This window comes from Myripristis murdjan, chromosome 12 (genome assembly GCF_902150065.1).
Source record: "Myripristis murdjan chromosome 12, fMyrMur1.1, whole genome shotgun sequence".
Taxonomy (NCBI): Eukaryota; Metazoa; Chordata; class Actinopteri; order Holocentriformes; family Holocentridae; genus Myripristis; species Myripristis murdjan.
Window position 1 is genome coordinate 21,716,466 of NC_043991.1, and position 17,217 is coordinate 21,733,682.

The following is a 17,217-nucleotide window of genomic DNA, read 5'->3' on the forward strand; positions in this document are numbered from 1 at the left end:
ATAGATAGATATGCTTTATTCCAGACTCAAGGTCCATACAAAAAAATCAAATCAAATCAAATCAAAAGACACAGTGCAAAAAGGACTAAACGACACAGAATAAAAAAAAAAAAAAAAAAATAGTCTGACTCATTTTTAAAAGACATTTATACCAGTGCCCCCAGAAGTGAGATGTGCAGCGTGTGTCACTGTACATAATGTTCACCAGTGCCACAACAATTTGATTCTCAGAATCATTTAACCGGCTGAAACCTGTGTATTACATTTCTCAGGACTGCTTGCAGCGTGTTCACTCCAGCACTCACAAACAACTCACTCACCTCAGTCCATCTGGGCCTTTTAAAAAGTATCCTTAAAGCATCATTATATGCCACTTGTAGTCTCAGTCTTTACGTGACAGTACATTTGCTCACACATACAACATACGACACTGATGATAAATGTCCTCATCATGTCAGTTGGTCTGTGATCACATGACCAAGATATTTCACTTTGCTGCAGATATTTAGAACATTACCTGAGAGTTTAAAGTCAGGAAAAGTCATATATCTATCCTCCATGGTTCTGCAAATTGTTATCACACTTTTTGAATCGTTGTACTTTATATCATGTTGTTCCCCATACACAGAGCACACATTAAGGAGCTGCTGCAAACCAGCTGAGCTCGGACTAAAAATCACATAACCATCAGCGTACATAAGATGGTTCATCACTGTACTACCGACCATACAGCCAGTTCTACATGAGCTTAATTTATTTGATAAATCATTCATGTAGAAATTAAATAAGATAGGAGATATGATACTCCCTTGTCTTACTCCGTTACTGACATGAAAAGGAGCAGACATGCAGTTGTCCCATTTAACCTGCATGGTCTGTTGGGCATACCAATAGGACAGGATTCTGATTATATAATTAGGGACATTTTTTAAATAATTTCTCATGATTCACCTGATCAAATGCCTTAGAAGCGTCTAAAAACACATAAAAAAAAAGATGAGTTTTTTTCTCTTATAGTTACTCAGCAGTTCCTTTAACACATATCTGTACCGTGTCTCGGTTTAAAACCAAATTGATTATCTGTGGAAATAATTAGTTCATTGATCTTCTCTAGGAGAATTTGTTCAACAACTTTTGACAATATATTAGCTAGAGCGATGGGTCTATAGTTATCTGAGGAACCCACTTTTCCTGCTTTATCCTTAACCACAGGAACCAGCAGCACTGTCATCACAGAGTCTGGAAGAAAGCCATGGACTATGAGAGCAGTGAAGCATAAGGCAAGAAGTCTACATAACCTTGAGCTTGCAAATTTGAGATGTTCAGCAGAGACAGAATCCATACCTGTTGTTTTATTAACTGATAAGTTTTTAATCGCTTGAAAAATCTCATGGGATTTGATCATATCTATATTTTCAACATTTGCTACTTGGTAGCCATTAGTCTGAACACAGTTAAACAATTTACTATAATGCCTTCACCAGAGTTCAGCAATAGCATTAGCACCAGAGACTCCATCTACTGTATATGGTACAGAGGGTTTGCAGTTATTAATGTGTTTCACCTCTTTCCAGAAAGCTTTATTTGTATTATTTAAAAGTTTCTTGGCCATAGAGTCAGCCCTCAAACCTTGCTCGTTTTTACTAATGAAGCGTATTACATATTTATATTTTGCGTTTGTACTCTTCTTATATTCAAAAATAGGCCCCTGCCTTGGTTTACCAGCCGTTGCCCAGGATTTAGCAGCTTCATGAGCCTCAGCATAGAATTCAGCCACATAAGTATTCCAACCAGGTTGAACATTTCCTCCCTTTATGAGCTTAAGGTGAGGCTTACTAGCTTCAAGTAGAGCTGAGACAATATCTGTATACATTGCAGAAATGTCTGCGTTATGTTTGGTGTTTGTACAATTACTGTTTTTGCACGAGTGCCTCTCTAGAAAGATATATATTGCTCAATAACTGGTCAGAATGTTCCCAGTAGGAAGCAATGTCTTCACATGAAAGAGAGGACCAGTCCAAGATACCAAGATTAAAGTTATTTGCACATTTTGCAGTTGCAGGTATATACTCAGATCTAATAGCCATCTTAGCAGGAATGTGATCAGAAGTGGATACGTTGTGTAGGATTTCCATGTGTGCCAAAGAAGCGTGAGCATTTAGTCTAAGTCAGACAAACATGCATATTTCTAACAGCTCAGTCATTTAAAGTCTTTCAATTTTTATGCTCTTACCCTTTTCCCTCACATATTAACACAACCATTACAATCAGACTAAAGTAGGAATTAAGATACAAAAGTAGCCTATGTAAATGTAATAATGGGTGTGTAATACCTGTGTAGGACTTTGCATTGTAGTTAGCCTCATTTATATTTTGTTGTGGTTGTGCTCTATTTGTTTGTTTCAAGATTCATTTTGCCTCTGTAGATCTAAGATATTCTCACATACACAAAGCCACACCTGTAAAAGAATGTGCTTGCATTGCACTTAATTTAGAAAGGAGAACGGGTGACCTGTAATGTCAAGACAAACATGACCGATACATTATTCCAACTAAATCTGGTATTTTGATTTTAGTAATCTACTCTGGTTTGTGCTCATTGGCAAAGATGAATCATGTAATAAAGGCTTTGGCAACCACGCGCACCACCTTGAGCTGTTTAAACATTTGAGATCAACTATGTTATCAGAAAAATGCAAGGTAGGGAGATAACGTGTGTATACTGTATTTGTTATGTAGCATGTGTTTTACATAAGGCACATGACCTAGAGAATACTCTACAAAATAATTATATATAGCTGTGATCACACAATATCATGACTGAAACAGGTGGAGATATTAAAACTGCATAGTCCGATTATTGCTGAGCTGTTACAATTGAAAATATATGTTAAAACCACACAGGGGAGGTGGAGTCTGTCCATCCACTGATGTAACTTGGAGATAACCTAGTTCAACTGATGTGACTTCACTTCCTGCTGTTTAATTCACATACCTGCTACAAATGGCTCACACATGTCATGTCTTACCCATTGTTGTGACTCAGCCCAAAATAACACATAACCTAAATTATGGCAAGGATGAATGTGGAGAGAAAAATGACCATACTCGCATGGGAAAGGGCACAATCCACAAGCCTATAAAATGTGAAAATGCCCCCTTCATAGACTGGCACTTGACTGCACCAACTGTGTGCATGAATTCGCTCGAACGCCGGCCAATCAGCAGCGGCGCAGTAAGGCATGACTCATGACGTCGACTTGGCCAAACGTGTGCAAATCAGAGGCGGCCAGCATGCCGGAGGGAACCAATGAGCGCGTTCCAACGAGCTGTTGTGCAGCCAATCGCGGGGCTCCACGACGGGGAAGAACTGACGGTTTATATTGAGAGGGGCACCATTCATTGAACATCACTTCAGGTTCACAGAATACAAGAGAAAGAGTGACAGACAGACTCGTAGCGCAACACGAAACTAACTCCATTTGAGGGAGCTGCCAAGGCCGGGGATTCATAAACTCATTTGCTCTTACAGGTATGTGAAACAATGTTCATGGTCGTTTCACGGCTGCGTTATTCTTATGAAACGTCAGTATAATTAGCTAGAACATTCTCTACGCTGCCGGGGTAGCAGCAGCTATTGGTGATTGTGTTAACGTAGCTTAACTTAATCGTTGTGTTTAATTGACTGACCCCACTTGGATTTGACAGGGTCAAAGTGTGGATATTTGTGGTTATCAGTGAGCTGCGGGGTAACACACTCCAGATGACTGATTCTGACAGGAGCTGTGTCCTCTCACATTCCCGCTAGCCACGCTGCTAACCTGCTAGCCCACGTTAGCTACCGGCGAATGAAAAACCCAGTTCATTATCAGACGAGACAGGGGGCTCCACCCCGGTCAACGTTGGCCTCTGCTCCTCTAAACCATATAAGTGTGGCATTTTAGATTTATTTAATCATTTGGGAGTCTTTGGTTTGGTCCATGCTTCCTCTCACTCAACTGGGTTAGAATCCATATTAGTAATAAAATGTGCTGGCAGCAGTACTATAATGTGTACAATATGTACACGTAGCGTAACCAGGAATACGTCAAGAACACAGAAGAACGCCACGTCTTGACATTGTTTCCCCCCGTTTCTTAGATTTCTGCATAGCTTGGGGCCAAGAACAAGCGAAGATGAGGCTGCTGTGCTTGGTTTTGCTGGTCGCCGGCAGCGTGTTTGCCGATGACGACGACAAGAGGGAGAATGTGGGGACCGTGGTCGGAATCGACCTGGGGACTACCTATTCATGGTAAGAAAAAAAGATGACTTGTGTGGCTGTTTAACCCTCCTAGTACCTTTAAATTTACCAAGAGTTTTTATCAGCTGGGGTCAATTTAACCCCAGTAATGTAAACCTCCAAAAAACGATTAAAAAATGTTACGCTAGATTGTGACTTTGTTTCTTGTTAACTACCTAAACACCCCTTTACGTAAAAAAAAAAAAATGATCTCCACATATACATCAGAGTTGTTGTGGGAATCATGTTTTTCTCTCTCAGATGTCATATGAACTGGACTGGGAAGTTTTTATTATTATTATTATTATTATCATAAATGGCATGACATAGTTCCTCAGTGTCATCCAAAACAACTGAAACATTTGTGTAAAATTTTGATGTTTCTTATGTTTTATACAGCTAAAACAGGCTGGGGTCAAATTGACCCCAGAGAAACACAGATGTGTTGAAATTTGTACATAACATTGAAAACATCATGTTACTTTTATGTTTATCCACATGTCCCCATTAAAGTAGAACAAGTCATTGATTATCATTATGAAGCAAAAATGATGTTAATCATGTATTTAGAGATGTTCAACATTTGATGGGGACAAATGAACCCCAAAGGTAATAGCAGGATTAAACAATTAGATGATTCCAGACTGAAACAGGATAACATCCAGGGTTTTTAAGTGATACTTTTCAGGTACAGATCCTTAATTTCTAAATCTTTGTTGTAGTGTTGGAGTCTTCAAAAATGGACGTGTGGAAATCATTGCCAACGATCAGGGAAACCGCATCACTCCATCATATGTGGCCTTCACCACTGAGGGAGAACGTCTGATTGGTGATGCTGCAAAGAACCAGCTGACCTCCAACCCTGAGAACACGGTTTTTGATGCCAAGAGGTTGATTGGACGTACCTGGTCCGATTCATCTGTGCAGCAGGACATCAAGTACCTGCCCTTCAAGGCAAGTTTCTTATTGTGAAATTAAGTTGAATTTGTGGCTGTAGGATCTTATGTTTTAAGACAGTGTTTTAGTGGCAAACTATCTAAATTGATGGATGTTCTCCTCTCTAGGTTATTGAGAAGAAGAGCAAGCCCCATATCCAGGTGGAAATCAGCAGTGGCCAGATGAAGACATTTGCCCCTGAGGAAATCTCTGCGATGGTTCTGACTAAGATGAAGGAGACTGCTGAGGCTTACCTGGGAAAGAAGGTATGGAATGTTGTTTCCACACTTAATCAAATCAGTTATGAATGAGTGTTTGATGTGTCTTTGAATTAAAAATTTCTCTCCTGTTTTCTCAGGTCACACATGCCGTCGTCACCGTCCCTGCCTACTTCAATGATGCCCAGCGTCAGGCCACCAAGGATGCTGGTGTCATCGCTGGTCTGAATGTTATGAGAATCATAAATGAGCCGTAAGTGTCTTATTACAATTTTTTTTGTTATCCACTAATGTGGCACTGTAATTTGATGGTCTGAAAACAGTCTTCATTGTTATTATATTCTCTCTGAATATTTCATCTTAATTTGACTCTTGCCTTCTACAGAACTGCTGCCGCCATTGCCTATGGTCTGGACAAGAAGGACGGCGAGAAGAACATTCTGGTGTTTGATCTTGGCGGTGGCACTTTCGATGTTTCCCTCCTCACCATTGACAACGGTGTTTTTGAGGTGGTAGCCACCAACGGTGACACTCACTTGGGAGGTGAAGACTTTGACCAACGTGTCATGGAGCATTTCATCAAGTTGTACAAGAAGAAGACTGGCAAAGACGTGCGCAAGGACAACCGTGCTGTGCAGAAGCTGCGTCGTGAGGTTGAGAAGGCAAAGAGGGCCTTGTCTGCCCAGCACCAGGCCCGCATTGAGATCGAGTCCTTCTTTGAGGGAGAAGACTTCTCTGAGACCCTGACGCGTGCCAAGTTTGAGGAGCTCAACATGGTAAGTTGGCCTTGTCATCAGTTAAGACTTAAAAATACAGAGAAATATAACACAACTAAAGCTTTCTGGATTTATGAGGTTGCATGAGGCAAGCCTTTTCACCTATTTATTTATTTTGTCCAGGACCTGTTCCGTTCCACCATGAAGCCTGTACAGAAGGTGCTGGAAGATGCTGACCTGAAGAAATCCGACATTGATGAGATTGTCCTGGTTGGAGGTTCCACCCGTATCCCCAAAATCCAGCAGCTGGTGAAAGAGTTCTTCAATGGCAAAGAGCCCTCCAGGGGCATCAACCCTGATGAGGCTGTGGCTTATGGAGCTGCTGTGCAGGCTGGTGTGCTGTCTGGAGAGGAGGACACTGGTAGGTCATCATCCTGAAACTATTCTGTTTCACTGTCTTCAGTTTGCAGAGTAAGAATCATAAGCAGACTCGATTGCATACTTAAAGGTTTCTCGCTCTTTTCTTTCAGGTGATCTGGTCCTTCTTGATGTGTGCCCTCTGACCCTGGGTATTGAGACTGTTGGAGGTGTCATGACCAAGCTGATCCCCAGGAACACTGTGGTGCCCACCAAGAAATCCCAGATTTTCTCTACCGCCTCTGACAACCAGCCCACTGTCACAATCAAAGTTTATGAAGGTAAGAGTTGATCTTTTTTCTGGAAACTTGACAAAATTCTTACAATAAATAATTGAGTATTTGTGATTATGAAGTACAGGCTTAAAGATAGAAGAAACTTTTTTTTTAAGAAATTAGATTACTCTGGATCTAATTTTCAATTGTCTTTTCAGGTGAGCGTCCCCTGACAAAAGACAACCATCTGCTGGGCACCTTTGACCTGACCGGTATCCCTCCTGCCCCTCGTGGTGTGCCCCAGATTGAGGTGACCTTTGAGATTGATGTCAACGGTATCCTGAGGGTCACTGCTGAGGACAAGGGCACAGGCAACAAGAACAAGATCACAATCACAAACGACCAGAACCGGCTGACACCTGAAGATATCGAGCGCATGGTGAATGATGCAGAGCGCTTTGCTGATGAGGACAAGAAGCTGAAGGAGCGTATTGATGCCCGCAACGAATTGGAGAGCTATGCCTACTCCCTGAAGAACCAGGTGGGCGACAAGGAGAAGCTTGGTGGCAAGCTGTCCGATGAAGATAAGGAAGCCATTGAGAAGGCAGTGGAGGAGAAAATTGAGTGGATGGAGTCCCACCAGGATGCTGAGCTGGAAGACTTCCAGGCCAAGAAGAAAGAGCTGGAGGAGGTGGTGCAGCCCATTGTGAGCAAGCTTTATGGCAGCGCTGGTGGACCCCCACCTGAGGGCGGTGAAGGTGACCAGGATGAGAAGGATGAGTTGTAGGCAGGTAGAAGCAACTCAGTTCTCTCTGTCGCCCCTTGCCTCTCTGGTAGGGGCAATTAGATGTATATAATGGACTGATTGGACTCATGGTGAGAGAAATAGTTGTGAAGGGGTGGCGATAAGCGACCATATTGAATCTTCTGGACAGACTTTTTGAAATAATAAATTTCAATGTGTATGGTGGTTCTCTTCGCTGAGTGGCGGAGATATTCGTCGGCCCGGATTTGAGGCTTGCTGCTGCTGTTCTCAGGCAGTCCTGAAAGGGGTTCTGTAGGGGGGAGGGGCTTAGTGGGGTGGGTGGGGGCCATTCAGTGGGGCTTCTGTGGGTTCAAGGGCTCGACGTCTTCACAGGCAATGTCAAAGTTATTTATTGAATCTGGTCATTGTAGAAAAGACTTTCTACTGGAAAGAAATAAATGTTTGATACAAACTTTGAGTTGTCTCTTATTACTGTGTGCATTTATTCAAAAGGACATGGCGTGATGTGGAACACTCCTTTATAGTTACTCATGGTTGTCAATATCAAACAATTGGTGATGTTTTAATATTAAATACAATTTTATATTCAGTGCTTTTCAAAGTTGAAGGGTATCCAGGGGTTCCAGCATAATAATGAATTGTTCACTAATTTCCTTAATATGAAAAAGGTGAGTGATTAGTTTCACATTGTTTTAATCTCACCACTTTGAATTCATTTGCCCTTGCTTTTGCCCACATCTAATGAGAGTCAAACTTGGGAGTCTGGAACACAAGTTTGAAAACCTCTGACAAAGGTCTGGTGAGCCACTCATTTATAGACCTCTAGCCACATGATTTAAAATAACTGAGGCACTTTATCAACTTCCAGTTATTCCACTACAAAACATACAAGCAATTCCACTGCAGTTCTGTATTCAGCACTTAAACAACAAAGAAAGATGACTATTTACAAGATCCAAACACCCTCAGCACATATCATGTTATCACAGTCACAATACAGTCGCAATGTATGACTCCCTGGGTGTCCATTCCTCCAAATACAAAGGCCAGTTGAACTGTCTCTACAGAGGCTGGGTCCCCTTCTTCACTCCCCTCAGCACACACCTTCCAAGGCAGTAAACACATGCCGTGGTCTAAACGGTTGGCTGGCATATCCCCTTCAAATTTCATCAGGATCCATCGACTTTTGGCTACAAAAAGAAGGCACAATATTACAGATGAAGAAAAAGCATTGTAAATGTATATTCTTGGGTTTTGGGACAGTATTTCAGTGAAGTTAAACCGCGTCATAGCAACATGTAGTTTAAGAACTTAACAGTTATTCTATTGTATTAAGAGGTGAGTGCAACCACCACAAATGAGCATGAAATCACACATATCAAAGGCTTCAGAAAACTGTGTGTACCTGTATCAAATCTGAACATGGAGTTGCTGGCTCCGTCTGCAGTCATCCCTCCGAAGATGTAGATGTTCTTTCCCAGCACCACAGCTGAGTGTGCTGCCACTCCTGGAGGGATATCGCCTTTGGCTTGCACTTTGTCCCACTTCATGCTACCTTTAGACAGCATATCAACAGTTAGACTACTTTATGAGAAGCAAAATGGAAATTTAAAAGCGTCCTTTTGATTATTGACAGGTTTGAGGCTTTTGTGGCCTTTGAGACAAAATCAGGGCAGCAGGGACACAGCAGAACTTTTTATCCTCTGATTATGATTCAGCAGAGTTCAGGCTTACTGGTGTCGAGTGAGTACATATCACTATGGAATTTGTCCCCAGCCATGCCTCCGTGAATGTAGATCTTTGAACCCACTGCTACAATAATGTGGCCGTGCCGTGCGGGGGGGCGTCTGCCTTGTGTTTCTGGTTGGGACCAGGAGGATGATGCTGGGAACAAAGTGAAGACACATACATTAAGATACAGCTCTGAATATAGCTTTGAATCTACAGGTTTACCATAAACACAGCACATGAAAATTAACTGTTAAATAGAATAAAGCATGTTGTTTTGAGCTGATAATTATTAGTTGAGAAAATTTTCCACTTGTTTAGAGCACATACTTCTACACACAATTAGTGTCTGTAAACATTGAGACAGTCACATTTATGTGCATGCTAACTGGAGACAGACAGAGGTATTGTCACATGACCATTTTATTAATGGGAGCCTCTGTTTCACTCTAGTCGTCCTCTAGAATTGCAGCACAATTGCAGCAAGTTTATTTGGGCCAAAACATGAATTACTGAACATGACATTTTTGCTTGGCTGTAATCATATCAGTTACTTTCCCCAAACATGAATACATTCATAGACTGCATGCTTAGAACATGAGATAAATGTGTTCTGTGTGTTTTACCTCTATTAAGTTTTTTTGTCACTACAAATGTGCACATTCGAATGGTATCATCTCAGAAAAGATCTATTGGAGACAATGACCTAGTTTGAAAATCATACTTCTTTAACCTCAAATAACATATGTGTGTCTCCAGGTTCAACAATTCAAAAAGTAATTTTGCTTGATATGTATTATCCATATTGCACAGAGGAAAAAAATGAATCTTGGCAGTAACAGCAGATTCCGTTAGATTAAATGTCTGTGCTGGAGACAGAAGAATTGATCTGATATTCACATACTGTTGTATGTGCTACAAAGTGAAAATATTCTATCACTACAGCAGCATTTTGAAACATTTTAATCTTTGACCGATGGACATTGAGGTGGAAGCAAATCCAATTTCGCTGTAAAGCACTGCTCAGTACAAATAAGTCAAAAGTGATTTATACAGCTCTTACCTATGTCAAAGACATGAAGTCCAGGGTCAGAGACAGGTGCAGCCCCTGCTTCCCCGCCAGAGAAGACATATAGTCTGTCCCCTAGGCACGCTGAGTTGGTGTGGTACGTCCTGGGACTGGGGGGTTTCCCGTCCACCGGCACATTCTTCCAGTTCGGTCGACTGTCTGGACAAACACACACACACACACACACACACACACACCGGATCACGTTTACTATATGAATGTGTAAAATCTATTGTCTCACAATGCACAAGCAGCTTGTAGGCTGGTCCAAACAACACAACCACTCTGGGACAACACAGTTAAACATCAAAGGAGTGGTTACGTATTGATCTAATCCATGGAGGTCAAACCATGTGCCAGGGAGGGCTGATATTAAGTGAATTTACTGCCACTATTAAAATGCAAAGAAATGTTGCATCACAATTTCAAGTCACACGTCCATGCTTGTGGATAATGTGCTAATATTTCAGTGAAACACATGACAAACAAACAAATAATAAAATAAATAATAAACAAATAAGAAATGATAAAAAAAACAACTCTTCCCCATACCAACACTCTTGAACAACATTTCCTGACCCCATTGTTTTATGTTCATTCTGCCATTTTCGCTCATGCAGACACAATGTTAATGCTTTAAATAAAATAAAATTAAACAAATATTAAATATCAGGATAATCTTGATCACACTGGCAGGCTGGATTCTGCAGGAAGTCCAGGTTGATGCAGAGACATGTGGGACACATAACACATCTTTAATTATTAAATTTGATGTTTGTACATTAACAGGAACAAAGACCCTTAAAAAGTTGTATCAGTTTTTAATTTACAATAACATATTTTCAATAAGAACACCACAAAACTACAAGTGGGCAGTAGGAATCCGCAAGCGTTGCCATGATGGAATTGATCATGCACAGGCCCAAGCAGATGGCTGTGACCCACCACAGGAGGCACGGCAGCCAGATGGACCAGCTGGACGGGCGGTGAGAGAGGCTCTGATAAAACTCTACTTTAACTAGAGCCTTTGGATCAATAAACAGTGTGACCACAAAACACTTACTGACTTTTACTGAGTCTTTCATTATCCAAAGAGACACTTACTTCTATGTGTACCAACTAGACAAGCAAGTACAAATAATATGCATCTGATGTTCAGTCATGGCTGTCTTAATTCAGTATTGCATTATTTTGAATTACACTATTCCACGACACCTATTTCAATATTGAGCTTGTGGTATCTAGATCAGATTGACCCTAACCCTAACAGGACAAAAACAAACAAAATCAATTTGATCTGGAATAGCGACAACGGGGGGTTCAATTTCAAACTCCTGATAATTCTCATGGGCCAAGAATGTAAAAAATGTCAGTCTGGATTATCATTGTCAAGAATGTCAAATCCCCCTTTTTTTTGCAGTTCAGAATCAGAATGATCTCAGCAATGCTGAGCCGGTTCTTCAAAACATTATTAGATCGGGTAATTCTTATCCAGATATCACAAGATCAATATGTCAGACTCTGGATTTGCATTTGCAGGACCAATAATGTTTAAGCATGTCTGGCCAAAAATAAAATAGATCTGTTTTGTAATAACCAGATGATGTGCCTCTGGTTACACAACCAGGCTATCTTCATGCAGAAATAGAGACTCAGTGACATTTATAATGAGATTTACCAGTTAGCTGTATGCTCTGGAGACAGTTGCGATTGCCACTCTGCTGTGCCCCACCAAACACCCACAGGGTCTGAGGGCAGCTCTCCGGCACAAAGCTGCAGTGTTCGTACCTGGACTCCAAACCCTCCCAATCTGGAATGTCCCATTCATGACGATCTGGTTGGAGCCAAAAATGATAAACAAGTGTCAACAAACTGCAAGGATTTCAGAGAAATGAGAACCAGACTGATTTCCCTGAGAAATTTGTCTTGCCAAGATGATGGATAATGATGCATGTGTAAAGTATGTATAAAAGTGATACACATATTTTATGTCACTGTTTTCAAGAGCTTTGTAGCTATCATAACCCTGCAGCAGAAAACATATCTTTACCTAGATTTATGATGTGAGACTGTGAGAAGCTGCCACCTGGGTTAGCCCCCCCAACAATGAGGATTCTTCCTTTGCCTCCATCGCCAGAGGGAACGAAGGTGCACGTGTGGCCCACACTAACACCTGGACCGCTGCCTGTGGGAATGAAGGAATACCTGCAGACGACAACACTGTTTCAGCAAGACAAGGAGTTTGCCTCTTGGTAAACACAATGGCTGCAGTAAATGAGGATGAGTTCACCATATTTTTTCTCGTGGTTTATCCTGAGGGTCAAGCACTGGGAGAAATTCCATGGCTGTCAGAGATAAAGGGATTGACACGTTATCAGTACGTAATAGGTTGATGTGGTTATTATCCAAACCTCTCATGTTAATTCCAAAATGACTGAAGCAGACTATAAGGACAATCAGTATGAAAACAATCAACATGCAAGGTGGCACACTTTTTCACAAGCCCTTTGTCTGCACACACATCAGTACGTTTACATAAATTATATGACAAAACCATATCAAGTAAGTTAACTGTTTTATTGTACCATCTAGGTCTGAGACAGCCTCTCAGGTGTGACTGTTACCACACATGTATCTCATACTCCTAAGCACAGACGTTTCCAAAAATAAGAAGGAAAAATAAACGCAACGTGACATTTAAATTACAATCAGAGCAACACCAAAGCTGTCCTCACTCTTCTCGTGGGTGCTCACTTAACAGTGGCTTACTAAAAGTGCTTGCTGCTGTTTTTCTGGAGTGAATATTCGCCAAATCCACCAAGTTAGCAACGCAGCGCCATGTGAAGAGCTGCCCCCTTAACCAATCTGTTCTTCCGTGTGTGTTTCCTAGCACAGCGACGGATTGGTGTTTACATTTTGGGTGGTCATTTTGCCTTATCGGTTAAGGTTAGGATTATGTTAGGGTTAGGGTTAGGTATAGCTTGGTTATGGCTAACATTAGGAAAAGTCTGAGGAGAATTAATGTGCGCTAGCGTTAAGTCAATGAGAAATTCCGTCGCTGTGCTAGGACACAGAAACTCACTTCACTTAAAAGCCACAGTGTCTTTTACCTGGAGTCCTTCTTCTTTGGCAACAGCTGTGCGACAATTGAACAACTTCTACAAACTAAAAGCTATGTAGCAATGTCCCTAGCGCAGAATTAGCTAACATTGCTACGCTAAAACTTCCAGGTTTACGCAAACGCTTAAGTTGGTAGCGTTGTTGCCATAGGAACCAAACTGCGCGTGCGTAGTTTGACCTGTCATCCGCGTTCTATTCACAAGCCGTGCTCCGAGATGTGACATACACACAAGTATAGTACACAAGTATATAGTTTAAATAAGAACTTTACATACAGAAATGTGTGTAAATATGTATCTATCTATTTATAGATAGATAGATAGATAGATAGATAGATAGATAGATAGATAGATACCTAAATATATAGCTATACTACCCTGCATAGGATGATTGCATCAAATCAAATCAAATCAAATAATCCACATTTCCTATACTGCTTTTCTTCACCAACCAGTTTAGTCTTTCATCTTTCATCCGTCTCCTGAGCAAAGCACTGCCAGAATAGAATAAACAATACAGTAAACAATAAACAGAGCTCCCACATTCAGCTCCAAAAAATATATGACATGTTAAGCCAAAGACATAATCAAAGTTAAAGTGCTGTTACTGGGGGGACTTTCAATGTGGGATATATCTGAGAGGAAATAAAATATTTGCTTAATGGTTTGCAAATAACTAATCTTGTGCAGGCCTAACAGTCATGTTTTATGCAAATAAATAGATTCCCATCATCATTCTCAGTCATTAACAAGTTCATGGTCTGAGATGTGAGCTGTGTGTGACATTACGTTGCCTCTAAGGTTTGGCATAGCCCTATCGAGTTCAGTATAATTTGGACACAGCAAAGCACGAAATATGCTCTAAAACTGTCATGTGCACAATTTTGTATTTTATGAAGGGTATTATGCAATAATTTGTGACAGATTTTGCTGTTTATTTACGATCAAATTCTTTAAGCCAACAAAGTATTTGTGGGGAGGCATTTGGCAACAGTGAAGAGGAATATGTGCCTAACAGAATGGCACGATATCGCCACAGAATTCATTACGAATAAACAACTTGAACAAAAACTGGCGATGCATGAAATGAATGGTGTAATTGTGACACCTTGTGGCTATAATTGGGCATTGCAGGAGCTTCATTTAAAATGAATCGAGGACTGATACAATCAATTCTGTGAGATTTTCTGTGGGCACATTTCCTTATTAAAAAAAAGAAAAAAACGTATGAAATGAGCTCTTCTGAAGTTAAAAAAAAAAAAAATTAAAAAATGAAAACATTGTTTCACACCTAATGAAACATATCTTTGGCAACAGTGCATCTTCACTGACAGGCCAGGGCTTCTGCAGCATGCTGCCAAAAAGCCTTGTCTGTCCCTCTGACAGTAGCCTAAAAGCATAAATCCATGTTATGGAGACTGCTTACATCATCCGTTTCCCTTTATTAATGCATATGAATACAATATAGAGGCACTGTGTCTTATAAAATATTTATGTATTTATTTGAAAACAATTTAAGATTCAAGTCAAAATGTGTACAGTGATGTGAGTATATGAATAACTATTTGAGGATAATAAATTCAATGGTCAAATTGTAATGCCTGCCAGCATTTCTTTCATCATGTGAGCTAATTAGTTTTTAGGGGTAAATAATGACTGACTTCCAGCAGTAAAACTGCTGCCACCCCTCTGCCACTTCTAAAATGAAATCGATGCAATAAATTGTGTTTCAGCAGAAAAATGACTTAGATTCCTTTCGCCAAATAATAAAAAAGGGGCCTCATCCAAAATGAAGTCAGTGCCCTTGTCACTAACAACAGTCATAATGAAAATACATGTGCTTCAGCCATCTGTGTAATGTTATGCTGATATTTTAGCCCATTAATGTGGATGTGTGTAAGCTTAAAATTAAGTTAAATTTGCCCAAAAAATGTATTTTAATAGAAGAAAAAATCCTCCATTGGCTTCCTCCAGTTATTTCTGGACACTAACGGCACAGCACGTGAGACTACATGAAGTGAATCTCTGCCATCTACTGGCTTCTCAGAGAAACAACAGGCCTGAACTGGAATACACAAAACGGCCTTCCTCAATTCAGTGTGCAAACGTCCAGAGTCAGTGCCAAAAACAGACATTTTCAGAACAGGCGACTCTGAGACTGATACGCTATCTGTCTCTCCTTTTAGGTTCACAAGTGAATAAATGTTCTCCACCTTATTGGACTGTTATTGGGAAATGTGCTTCACTTTCCTGGCCTTTACCCATTTTTTTCTCTGGTGCTATCTTCCTGTCTCTCCCATAATATAAACAAGACATGTGTGTGTGTCTGTGTGTCTGTGTATGTATGAAAGAAGAGCCATGCATGTCTCTGCTGGTGCACACATAGGCCAGTCTAAGATTTCCTTATGTTGCATTAATCTCCATTACATGCAGAGGTAAACATGAGTATGAGTTATGACGCTGAGAAACATTTGGGTTTGCATATCTTTGTGCATGCATTTACTGGAGTGTGTGTGCATGCACGTGCTTGCCTCAGGCTCTCTTTGTCTTTAATACTATTTATTTGTTAAGATACACAGAGTGTGGCAGGTATGGAGTTCCTGCTGGATGCCTACATTTGTTGTGCATCACCAAATCAGCCTAAACCTAAAACTCATACTCCTTTTTACTCATGGTTTACTCTTTTGCTCTAAAAATTGTCATCATATATAGAGAAGATCCCTCAAAGACTATATGGTTAGTCCTGTGTAACAGACTGTTTCTATCACTCACAGTGTGCTGAAAATGAATATCTACCTTTATTTACCTCCTTCAAGGCCCTGCACATGGTGATTTGCCACTGTGTGAAGTGCAGAGCAACAGCTATCCATCCAGAGAGGGAGTTCATCTCAGGCTATGTTTCCCTCTTATCTATGCATTTATTTGCCGTCACGGAGATATGGCTCACCACAGACAACACAACAAAGCCCAGCGCCTTCTCTGCAGCATACAGCCTCAGATCTCCTCTCCAGATTTTGGGCCATGTCGGAGTCCCATGTATGCTCATCTGTCCTAAATACAAATATTTCAGTCTTTCTCTATCAAGGTCAAGGTCATCTTTATTATCCCAGAGGGGGAATTTGCAGTAAATACAATAATAAACAACAGTTAGCACACACTAATCCACACTCAAACAATTTACACAAAAAACATTGCTTGTGCATTCCTCAATAACCTCCTTTGTACTTTTCTCCAAGTCTGGTAGGTGATTTCTCCTCATTTAGTTTCAGAGCAGGCAATGCCTGTCTCTTTGTATTTTACTTTGTTTCTCTCTCTACCGGCCCTTGCAACCAGGTTTGACTGGTTGACAGGCTTTCTCCATTTATCAAAATCTGTTGCTCTCAAGCTTGTTTTCCATCGCTTGACATCTCCCTTAGTCCCACAGGTGATGGCTTTTGCACATTTACATTTACTTGTTTTTCCTTGACCTTCTCTGTCACATTTACCTAGTTAGTGTCACAAATCTGGCTGTAGCTGAATGACCTATGCCCTGATCATTTTTCCTTTTTTTCTCCTCCTCCTGCAGATACACATCAGCTGTAAAAATTCATCTTGTACCATTTTAAAATTTAATTCCCTGCCTATAACCTCTGGTAGGTATTGTGTTCCCTCTCCTCTTTCCCCTTCTGTACACCCAGCATATATTTTTAACCGCTTCTCTCTCTGTGAAGCACCAGATTCTTCATTTACTGTTGAACAGGGAAACTGTGTCTGC

The 17,217-nt window shown here is 40.7% G+C and overlaps 2 protein-coding genes and 1 long non-coding RNA gene across 7 annotated transcripts; 1 reads left to right on the plus strand and 2 right to left on the minus strand.

Annotated features, from left to right (window-relative positions):
- Window positions 1–1,048: 1,048 nt before the first annotated feature.
- Window positions 1,049–16,918, minus strand: LOC115368497 (uncharacterized). The gene is made up of 3 exons (XR_003929041.1): window positions 16,904–16,918; window positions 4,453–4,455; window positions 1,049–1,428 (listed from the first exon to the last, which is right to left on the minus strand). It is a non-coding gene; the product is annotated as an uncharacterized LOC115368497 (long non-coding RNA).
- Window positions 3,378–7,685, plus strand: LOC115368493 (endoplasmic reticulum chaperone BiP). The gene is made up of 9 exons (XM_030064608.1): window positions 3,378–3,532; window positions 4,141–4,291; window positions 5,002–5,233; window positions 5,344–5,481; window positions 5,574–5,686; window positions 5,819–6,209; window positions 6,333–6,570; window positions 6,680–6,847; window positions 7,000–7,685. Exons 2-9 carry the CDS (start codon window positions 4,176–4,178, stop codon window positions 7,566–7,568), a joined length of 1,965 nt encoding a protein of 654 aa, XP_029920468.1. The 5' UTR covers window positions 3,378–3,532; window positions 4,141–4,175; the 3' UTR covers window positions 7,569–7,685.
- Window positions 8,343–13,602, minus strand: rabepk (Rab9 effector protein with kelch motifs). Of its 5 annotated transcripts, none has more exons than XM_030064610.1 (8): window positions 13,455–13,602; window positions 12,635–12,689; window positions 12,395–12,549; window positions 12,023–12,178; window positions 10,339–10,503; window positions 9,282–9,431; window positions 8,953–9,102; window positions 8,343–8,737 (listed from the first exon to the last, which is right to left on the minus strand). In XM_030064610.1, exons 2-8 carry the CDS (start codon window positions 12,685–12,687, stop codon window positions 8,523–8,525), a joined length of 1,044 nt encoding a protein of 347 aa, XP_029920470.1. In that variant the 5' UTR covers window positions 12,688–12,689; window positions 13,455–13,602; the 3' UTR covers window positions 8,343–8,522. The 5 variants fall into 5 exon arrangements, with proteins under 5 accessions (XP_029920470.1, XP_029920471.1, XP_029920472.1 ...); XM_030064611.1 differs by lacking the exon at window positions 13,455–13,602 and adding an exon at window positions 13,114–13,227; XM_030064612.1 differs by lacking the exon at window positions 13,455–13,602 and adding an exon at window positions 13,080–13,221.
- Window positions 16,919–17,217: the final 299 nt, after the last annotated feature.

Excerpts from the sequence above, each read along its gene's own strand:
- LOC115368493 (XM_030064608.1), top strand. The coding sequence starts at position 4,176 with ATGAGGCTGCTGTGCTTGGTTTTGCTGGTCGCCGGCAGCGTGTTTGCC. Across the intron at positions 6,210-6,332 it reads AGTTTGAGGAGCTCAACATG|GACCTGTTCCGTTCCACCAT; the intron begins GTAAGTTGGCCT and ends TATTTTGTCCAG. Across the intron at positions 6,571-6,679 it reads GTCTGGAGAGGAGGACACTG|GTGATCTGGTCCTTCTTGAT; the intron begins GTAGGTCATCAT and ends CTTTTCTTTCAG.
- rabepk (XM_030064610.1), bottom strand. The coding sequence starts at position 12,687 with ATGGAATTTCTCCCAGTGCTTGACCCTCAGGATAAACCACGAGAAAAA. Across the intron at positions 12,179-12,394 it reads GTCTCACATCATAAATCTAG|ATCGTCATGAATGGGACATT; the intron begins GTAAAGATATGT and ends GGCTCCAACCAG. Across the intron at positions 10,504-12,022 it reads CCAGAGCATACAGCTAACTG|ACAGTCGACCGAACTGGAAG; the intron begins GTAAATCTCATT and ends GTGTTTGTCCAG.